This window comes from Pyrus communis, chromosome 1 (assembly GCF_963583255.1).
Source record: "Pyrus communis chromosome 1, drPyrComm1.1, whole genome shotgun sequence".
Classification (NCBI taxonomy): domain Eukaryota; kingdom Viridiplantae; phylum Streptophyta; class Magnoliopsida; order Rosales; family Rosaceae; genus Pyrus; species Pyrus communis.
The window spans coordinates 17193565-17202945 of NC_084803.1; the positions used below are offsets into that span (position 1 = coordinate 17193565).

A 9381-nucleotide genomic window follows, 5' to 3' on the forward strand; every position below is an offset into this window, starting at 1 on the left:
GAAATGTAAATGATTAATATTTTACGGTAAAAAAAAGAAAAATAAATATTATTACATATAAATAAATAATTTACCCTCGAGTCTCTCCCAACATGCATGAAGGACTCAAGACAAAATCAAATTTACAATGAGACAGAAAACGAAGACGAGATATTTTGTTTATCCTCTAGGGTTTTGCATATATGCAGCTTGGTGAGAATGGTCCTAGCTGGTACGTATATATCATCTGAGTAGCTGTAGCAGTGCATTTGGCCTTTTTCTTCCTTTTTTGCATCTGAGTACGTCTAGTAGTACAAAGAAAGACTCATCTACTTATCTACACTTCCTACGCCACCATGACAACTGCGTTCTTACAAGACGTTGTATCATTAGTCCGGGATGTCACGGTTGCATACCGAAGTGTAGGAAAGTCTCTCATATCCCTGGTGCAGTAGAAACAATGGAGTTTGATTTGATTTGATTCCAATCCAATTTCATGGAGTTTAAAATTGTTGGGATTATATGTGAGATTAGTTTGGTACGTAGCGGTGGGCTGTGATTGGTAGGCCATTTTGGAAATCGACAAAAGGGAAAGCAAAAGGTTTGTCGAAAGGATCGGCTAACTCCCAGTGGAAGTTGAGGACAAGGTGGTGGATAAACACGGCCATTTCAAGTTTGGCCAATTCTGAACCAGCGCAAAGTCGTGGTCCTCCCCCAAATGGCATAAAGTTGTTACTTGTCATGCTCGTGTAGCATGATGATGATGACGAAGATCCACAGTGGTGGTGGTTGTTATTCTGCTGCATAATCATTAACAACACAAATAATTAATCACCATGTTAGACATCTAATCAAACCAAATGTTTATTTATTTTTTTTGTAAGCTCATTGGGACCTATACAGGACAGGGAGAAAGTCTAGAACGAGGCTGTTTGACATAACAATAACAACAACAAACTCGCATTGAGTAGGACTACTTGCATTTAAGCCCATCCGGTCCCACTTCTCGCGTGCGTCGTTGCATGAGGCAACCTCATCCAAAACTCTCCTTTTGTATGAGTTACTATTTGTATAGTCTAAGTGACGGATTCACTAAGGAGCAAAATGGGTCAATTTACCCTGCAGGCTCGGTTTCCTCCCATTAGATTCTTGAGAGTTACCTCCAACATATTTGACAAAATGCCTCAAAGAGCCAACTTTACTGTTCGGGAAAAATTCGAGGGCTTCATTTGTGCAGTACATGATATACATCTAGAACTATGTTAGTTTCTAGGTTAGCTTGCATTATCATGGTGAGTGTGACTATTGCACCATAATCATTGCAAATTTCACATAAGTTCCGTGGTGTACTCTCTTAAACCTTTTGTGACGGATGGACATTGTAAGTAAGTATTTCTATTCCCTTGTTTGTTTGGGATATTCTGGATCAGCTTTTTGGGCTTTTTTCTCCTTTTGTCAATAAAGAAGAAGAAATTGGTCAGGACCAGTTTGGCATTTGACCCACTAGAAAAGCAAAAGCACTTTTGTGCACGTGCATGGCACCATGATGATACCCCGCGTCCACATGGGAGCTCCAAAATTCTAATCATCTCCCAACCCTAAAGTCTCTCCCCACACGAACACTAGGGCAACAAAGAAAAGCAAAGGAAAGTTGGGACAATGTAATGTCCGTACACAGTATGCAGCTTCCAATCCTTTCAATTGGATGATCTAGACACTTCATCTGAATGGGAAATCTACGAGATCGCTCATCATATGCCTTTGCAACTATATCTTGTTATGCCTTATCTAATGGGATTCGAGAGGCGTCAACAACGAATCAAAGTACCGACTAGGTCAATCATAACCCAAAAGTACATTTTTTATTCGTAGTATGTCAAATGTGATATTTTATGTATCTGATAAAAGAGAGACGTATAACTGTATTGCTAATACTGGATAATAAATATCAGAATTAGAAAGGAGTTAAATTTTTTTGGATCTCTTTGTTAAAGAGTGGATCCATAACTAAACAACCAATTGCTGCTCTGTAGGAGCCACAAGAACAACCAAAAGGATGGTGTGCCAGGTACTCTTTTTACTTTTATTTTTAGCTTTGACACAAAGAATTATTTAAAGGAAAATAATAACGAAAAATAATAATTATGAGGCATGCTGTCCAAAGGCCAAAGGTATTGACTGACCTGCCATCTCCATGGATTGAAGTGTTGCGGGTGGTCAAAAAGTAAAGGATCCAAATGCACGGCTGCAATCACCGGAAGCACTTTCCACCCACATGGAATGTCATATCCTTTCCAAGTTTCAAACACCAAACCAAATAAAAATAAGAATTCATTCCAAGTTTTTTTGTCGAGAAAAATTTCAGTAGGACAACCTAATTAACTTAATAATAAACATTTACAAAAGATCAAGTTCTGTCATATTTGGTACCATCTGATCTCATACAGGTAAATGTTCCAATGAAACGACTCCATCCTTTGTAAGAGACTTGATCATTAAACTGATTATGCCAGGTTGCCCTACTAAATGTTTTCTTGCGATTCGTCATTTCTACTTGCCTATAAATTAGGGAGTTTTAACGAAAAACCCATGATACTGTTTATTTTAACGAAAAACCACATTTTTACACTAAAATGTCAATCATAGTACTATTCACTTTACCTTTTATTTTATCTTTATCATTAAAACTCAAAGTTTTCAAGCTCTTTTCATTAGTTTTCCTTATAAATTATAGTTTGACATGTAGGTGTAGAACAATATATTTGTTTTTGTACTTCTGTTGTATTATTCGTCTATGCTAAACTGAGATTTGTAGTAAAAAGAGAGTGGCATAAGCGGCCTCATCTTCCAGATGACTTTTTGGCTACAAACACTAAATTATCCTTGACACTCACCTTTGTACCGAACATCCTTCAGAGCCTTTCTGTGTAAAAATCTCACCACATTCCCAAGCCGAAGTGTCTCACAGATAACCTTCACAAAAAGACATCAAAACTTTCAAATCTTGAAATAATATTTTTTTACTGCATAAAGTTAAACCTTGAACCCATGATTAAAAGACTTACCCATTGGGTGAACTCCATTTTCTTGTAGTCCTCCCAATTCAACTCTGTCTCCCCTGCCAGTTTCTTGGCTTTGGCAATTTCACTGTGTTCTTCCTGCAGAACAAATCAAATCCATAAAAAAATTTAAAATATAATCAAAGCCAAAAAGTAGAAGGATTAAAATTAATATTTTTGACTTACCCTTAACTGCAGAATTGCATTAGGGCAGCTTGGTAAAAAGTAAATTGCTAAAGCTATAGACACTGATGAAGTTTCATGGCCAGCAAAGAGCAAGCTCAATATTAAGTCAAGAATTTGTTCTTTTGAAAGATTTGAATTCTTCAAAACCCATCCAAGCAGATCATCTTCCCCAATGTTTTCGGTTCCCTCCATCAATCTTTCTTTCATTTTGCACTCTATAAACTTCAGAATCGTTGATCTTGACTGTAAAAAATTCAATAGAAATGTTATGAAAACAGTAAAAAGTTCAACTCTGAATAACTCCCATGTTGAAAAATGTTGATTAATTTACCTGTAAGGCTCTTCTGTAAGCAGTTCCTGGTAAATTCAGAGGAGCAGAAACCACACCTTTCATGAAAGTAACATATAATTTCTTCAGCTGCTCAGTCTCTGGTTTTCCAGGATCCAAGCTCATGATATGTTTGGCCATCAAGTTGAACGTGAACTGCAATCACTTTTTCAAAAAGCCCAGTTAAGCTTCTTTCTTTTATTAATTCGCAAGCATTCATTTCACAAAATGTTAATATGCAATGATTTTCGCACTCTTGTTTTCTCCTTCTGCACTCCTCTTATTTCTATCTCGTGATTCTCTTTTGGTTTATTCAATTATTGGACGAGAAACAAAGAGAGGAGTGCAGAGAGACAAAAGCAGACTGCGAAAATGGCTTTCCGATTTAATTACCTTCTTAGCTTCATCCTGAGCTGAAAAAACAGAGTTTTCCCTCCAACTCCCCAAAACAAGAAGAGTGTGCTTTTCAACTTCTCTCATCAGATGGGTTCTGAGTCTGGCATGGCTCAAGAAGTTGAGAGATATCATCCTCATGTCTCTGTGCATGTCACCGACCAAAACCAGCATGGACCATTTCCCAAGAATCCCTCCTATGCTTCTTGGGTAGCTACATTCAAACAATCTCCCTTCATTCTGCAATATGAATCTGTTGAGCCCTGCATCTGCTGACACAATTGTTGGCTCCCCAAACAAATTCGACTTGTAAATTTTCCCATACCTGCAGAATTTTCAAGCGAAAGTTTAAGTTTTACATAAAAACGTAGCCAAGTTAGCCAGAGCAGCGTACTCGGCCCTCTGCACCAAGTTCGAACATCGCCCGAATCAAAAAAATAAAACATGGGTTTTGAAATTCAAGGATTTTGGATTTCTGGGTACTTGTGACTCTTTACCTTGAGATATGCTCCTCCATGAATTTGCCAATGGTGATTGCAGAGTAGGGCTTCAAGTAGCCAATGGTTTCACCAAGAAAAGGCCAACCCATGTTTCCTGGCGGGAGATTGAGTCTGGTTTTCTGGTTCTGCTTCCTTCTGAGCAGAATGAGGAAGAGGAAGAGAGCTACAATTGATGGAAGAAGACAGAGAATAATCTCTGAGTCAGACATGGAGGCTGCTGCCGCCTTCTAACTTTTGTTTTTCTCGCTGTTTTCTGTGGGAGTTTTTAATTTTAGCTGAAGCTGTTACAGTACAAAAACGAAATAAGATATCTGCTTCTTTGAAAGCTCGAGCTGTGGAAAAGCAGCTTCTGAGCTTATTCTGAAACAAAAGTAGGTTTTGTGAAACCAAAAACTAAATGAAAAGCTTCTGCTGCCAATGGGTCGCCTTTTATAAGCTTCTTCATTTTTGTCTTTTGAGCAAATACAGCGGATAACAGTAACTTGAGTTGTTTTTTTTTCCCTGCATTAATTTATATGCTACATGTATAAATAAATAATTGCACACAAGTATTCTTGTCAACATTGCCATCTCTTTCAAGGTTTTGTGGACAAAGAGACGGTGAAGTTGACAAGAATACTTTCTATTAAGTACGAAATTTAAATAAATAGAACGAAAAAGATGGTGATAACAATAAGAAAATTTTTAAACAAAAAAGATGACAATGTTGTTAATGGCGTCGCAAAATATGGACGGAGGAGGTACCGGAGAAATGGAGGTGCTCTCCATTTTCGTGAAGAAAATCGGTTCTTTTTCATCTTCTTCTATTCCGTTTAATCTCTTGGTACAACTCAAAGGTATTGAACAATATCTTATTTATTCTCTTAGAAGAATTCTTGTAATTGAAAATAGAATGAACAATTTGTTTGTGCAGTTGAAGCCAAGAAAACGCATTCAGAAATAATGGAGGGATTCTATCAAATTTTCATTTTTTTCTTAATGGTTAATTTAAATTTTCTTATTTATTTATAAGATGATTTTATTTTGTTAAGTAATTAATTATAAGGGTAAATTTTGTCTTTTAGAGACAGATATTAGACCAAATGGGTATTTGTGAAAATGAATTAAAACCTTAAGAGGTGTTTGTGTAATGTTTAAAACCCGATAGGGTTTTGTGAAAACTCAAAAAACTTCAAGGGATGTTAGTGTAATTAATCCTAATCACTTCAAGAAATTAACGTAAATGATATGGTGTAAGAACTCTCTTGACGTCATATGGTTCACGTACCAGCAATATTCACACTAAAATTAGGAAAGGGATCCTCTCCGGATTCCTTCCTCCTAGTTCACCAAATCAGGGAATATGTGCCATTGAAATTTGATCAAACGGCTACAAATAGCTTTAAAAGTTATAATAACTTTAGCCGTTTGATCAAATTTTAATAGTACGGATCCACTAATTTGATGGATTAGGAGGAAAGAATCCAGAGAGAATCTCTTTTCTTAAAATTAGAGTACAGGGTAAGATAGAATTTGTGTTGTTTTTCCACTATTTTGTTTCGGATAAACTAATAAGAGAGTTAATTAGTTACATCGATTAGCAGCCCTTATTGCAGAACTTTTGAGTTGTTGTGTTGGGTTAATCAAATGATCTGGTGAAGATTGAGCAGGTATGAATGTTGAATAAAAAAACCTCCGGTAGGACGGTGGTCAGAATTATCATAATAACATGTATAATTAGCCATTAACAATTCATAATGGGTGGCTCAGTAGTTGAGATAAATTTCAGGCTCGTATTCTATATGGTATATCTTGAATTTGATTACTGACGCCAGTAAATCGCACGATAGTGGTTAGGAAAGACTAAAATACTTTTGTGAGTTTTCTCGACTCTGAAATGATGAACTATCGTGACAAAACTACCAGTTGTTTCCCGTTTGAAAAAAAAAAGCCCATTAAGAATGGTATGTTTCAGAAAAAAAAAAAAACATACAGCTTTTCTCTCTTTTTGTTTTTGATTTTTAATACATTTTTTTTTATTTTTAATACACTGGTGAGTAAAATAATTAAATCTTCAGTATTAGTCCCCCAACATGTCACCATGTGTGATCATTTGTTTTGTTATTGTGAAAGAATGAAAGTTTGAACTTTAAGCATCTCAAATACTAGATTATATTTTTAGACCTGTATTCTTATATTTAAATTTTAAAAAGTAGTCGATTTGATGGTTTTTATTTTCTCTTCAGGTGCAAGGACTTATGTTATTAGACTCGTATTCTTATATAATGCTACCTCTAGTTTAAAAAGACAAAAGTTAAAGTTTATAAAACCATATTTGACTCTAAATGTGATACTACAAGTTATAAAATCTTAAATGCATACAAATTCAAATTTTAATTTTAATTTTAACTCGTATACCTTAGAAGGAATAAGTAAAATTTAAAGTTAAATATAACTTTTTGCATCTTCTAAAGGTTGGGCTCTCACTTTTTACTGTGGAGTTATATCTAAAGTGAAATATGACTTAATGTGTGGCACCAAAGTCATATTGATCCCAACTTTTTGGACATTGGAGATAAGTGGTGTCAAATATAACTTGTGACTCAAAAATTTTAGATGCATCACATCCCGGTCCGGGCCCCATCACATTTCGGGCTTGACTCTTCCATAGCATGATATTGTCCGTTTTGGTTCCCGACCACGCCCTCACGGTTTTGTTTTTGGGAACTCACACGAGAACTTCCCAGTGGGTCACCCATCTTGGGAATATTCTCGCCTGAACTCGCTTAACTTCGAAGTTCTAATGGAACTCGAAGCCAGTGAGCACCCAAAATGCCTCGTGCTAGGTAGAGATGAGAATATACATATAAGGCTTACATGATCCTCATCCCTGGATGATGTGGGATCTTACAAGATGTATTTGAGATAGTCTAAGATTTAAGTATTACTATCAGAGGAGAAAACACTGTCAAAACTCATAAATACAAAATTCAAGCATGTGATGTTGGAGGCAAACTCAAATCTTGTTTTTCTTGGTTGAATTTTCCTCATTTTGCATGGCCTCTACCTTGGACTCATATCTCGTCAACCCAAATTTAACTCACTTCGCCTTTGTCCGGAAATTGAATAATGTTATGCTTCCGATACGATGTTTTGCCTTATTTTTAGTGTGAAATCTCGTTCTGAAATTTATTATTTATTTATTTTACAGTTTTTGAAAGAAAAAAATAATTTCAGTCATCTTAAATTTACTTTGGCTTTGAGGTGGATTTATAATGGATGGATAGAGCTCGAACCCACAAGCATTGGAAGTGAGTGACATTTTTCTTGATTCAAGGCATCAGTAAAACAAAACATTGCCGTCTCTTTCAAAGTACTCCTTAGTATAACCGTTGAATATTATGAATTGGACCAGACATGATTTATTATATTATTTAATAAGAAATGGAGTCTCATTCAGTATTCAAAGGATCTTTCATCGATGTTGCAGAAAAAGGAGGATGCTCTAACTGAGAATTCAAAGAAGACTTGTTCTAACTAAGGAATCTTGTGGTTCTGGAGGATCTAGTTATAAGTGAACTGAGACTAGGCAATTGAGAAGGCCATAGCATAGAAAAGCCTCTCTCATCCACTTTGAGCTCAATAAATAGCAGCTGGGCTAGACGTTTAGGCTTTACAAATAGAATATATAGGGTTTTTCTCGTTTGTTTAGAAGATTTGGGTTCGACTTCCATAGCCCCGATGACGCGAAAAAGATTGATTCAAAGAGATACTCATGTGACATTACCTTATCTCACAAATTTTTTTTATTATCTTTACTATTATCTAGAGATCATCTGTAAAAAAATCTTTTAATTTGGAGACAAGTAATATCTTCCTAATTAATTGTCTACTTGTTTGGCTCATATACATGATTAACCGGTATCCAAATCAAACGAAAATTTAATAAAAATGATCATTAGTTGTAATAAAGAAGATGAACGGTTTAAACTATATATAAGTGAAAGGATGTCATGTCTCAAATAATGTCCAAGAATGAAATATCCAAAACTCTAACTTTTAACGTACTTACAAATGAACCTTTGATGTCATAGAAAACGTCTCTTAGTTAGAGGATGCTTTAATTTCGACTCACACGAATACGAAGATAATTATTTTTGTTATGTCGGATACTTAATGAATTTGCAGATGACATATTCAGAGAACTTTGTTTTGGATGAATTATCTCAATGTAAATTTAGTCTTGTAAGTATCCCATTGTTTGTCAATTAAAAGACCACTCTAAACATCTTTTTCTGATTAAGATTTTGTCTTTTGTTCGGACGATGGTTTACCTGCATTGTACGCAACCTGAGATGCTGTGGTTTCAGCATCAAAGATTACGTACGTACTTACGCATGGAGACATAGAAATGTTACACAAGTCTGTGTATTAATATTCCAGCTACCTAATTAATTAATTGATTGGTGATTAATAACTAATAGCAACTAATCATATACACATCTGAGCTGTTCAAGTCATCCACAAATCCAAGGACAGGATTGATGCATGGCCCCGCTTCCAAGAACTAAGAAGATTAATTAAAATTCTAATGAGCTATTTATAAACACACATTAAAAAATTAAACCACAGTTTCCATACTTCATTTCCGAAAACGTCTACTCCTTCCCCACGCCGCCCCCCGCCCCCCCCCCCCCCCCCCCCCAATATGAACAATAATACCAAAAAATGAGAACATGGATGGTTGGTACTAATTTAATTAGATGTTTTAGAGGCATATATCGTTTGAGGAAAATTCTCCGAACCAATAGTGCTAGAGTCTAATAACAATATTCTTCTTCAATTGTAATTGTAAGTAGAAGGTTTTAGCTTCGACTTTCTTGGATGATGAGTTTGAACCAACTTATTGATTGACCAAATTACGTGATTAGCTTAAATCTTGAAACCCTTAAATTCA

General features: G+C 35.6%; 1 protein-coding gene across 2 annotated transcripts; it reads right to left on the reverse strand.

The window, feature by feature from the left end:
- Nucleotides 1–4898, reverse strand: LOC137734180 (cholesterol 22-monohydroxylase CYP90B51-like). Of its 2 annotated transcripts, none has more exons than XM_068473497.1 (8): nucleotides 4443–4898; nucleotides 3946–4270; nucleotides 3556–3708; nucleotides 3225–3467; nucleotides 3045–3137; nucleotides 2874–2952; nucleotides 2163–2269; nucleotides 1–776 (listed from the first exon to the last, which is right to left on the reverse strand). In XM_068473497.1, the coding sequence occupies exons 1-8, from the start codon at nucleotides 4652–4654 to the stop codon at nucleotides 510–512; spliced, it is 1479 nt and encodes a 492-aa protein (XP_068329598.1). In that variant the 5' UTR covers nucleotides 4655–4898; the 3' UTR covers nucleotides 1–509. The 2 variants fall into 2 exon arrangements, with proteins under 2 accessions (XP_068329598.1, XP_068329593.1); XM_068473492.1 differs by having other exon boundaries at nucleotides 1–779; nucleotides 4443–4896.
- Nucleotides 4899–9381: the final 4483 nt, after the last annotated feature.

Excerpts from the sequence above, each read along its gene's own strand:
- LOC137734180 (XM_068473492.1), bottom strand. The coding sequence starts at position 4,654 with ATGTCTGACTCAGAGATTATTCTCTGTCTTCTTCCATCAATTGTAGCT. Across the intron at positions 3,709-3,945 it reads CTCAGGATGAAGCTAAGAAG|TTCACGTTCAACTTGATGGC; the intron begins GTAATTAAATCG and ends AAGTGATTGCAG. Across the intron at positions 3,468-3,555 it reads CTTACAGAAGAGCCTTACAG|TCAAGATCAACGATTCTGAA; the intron begins GTAAATTAATCA and ends AATTTTTTACAG.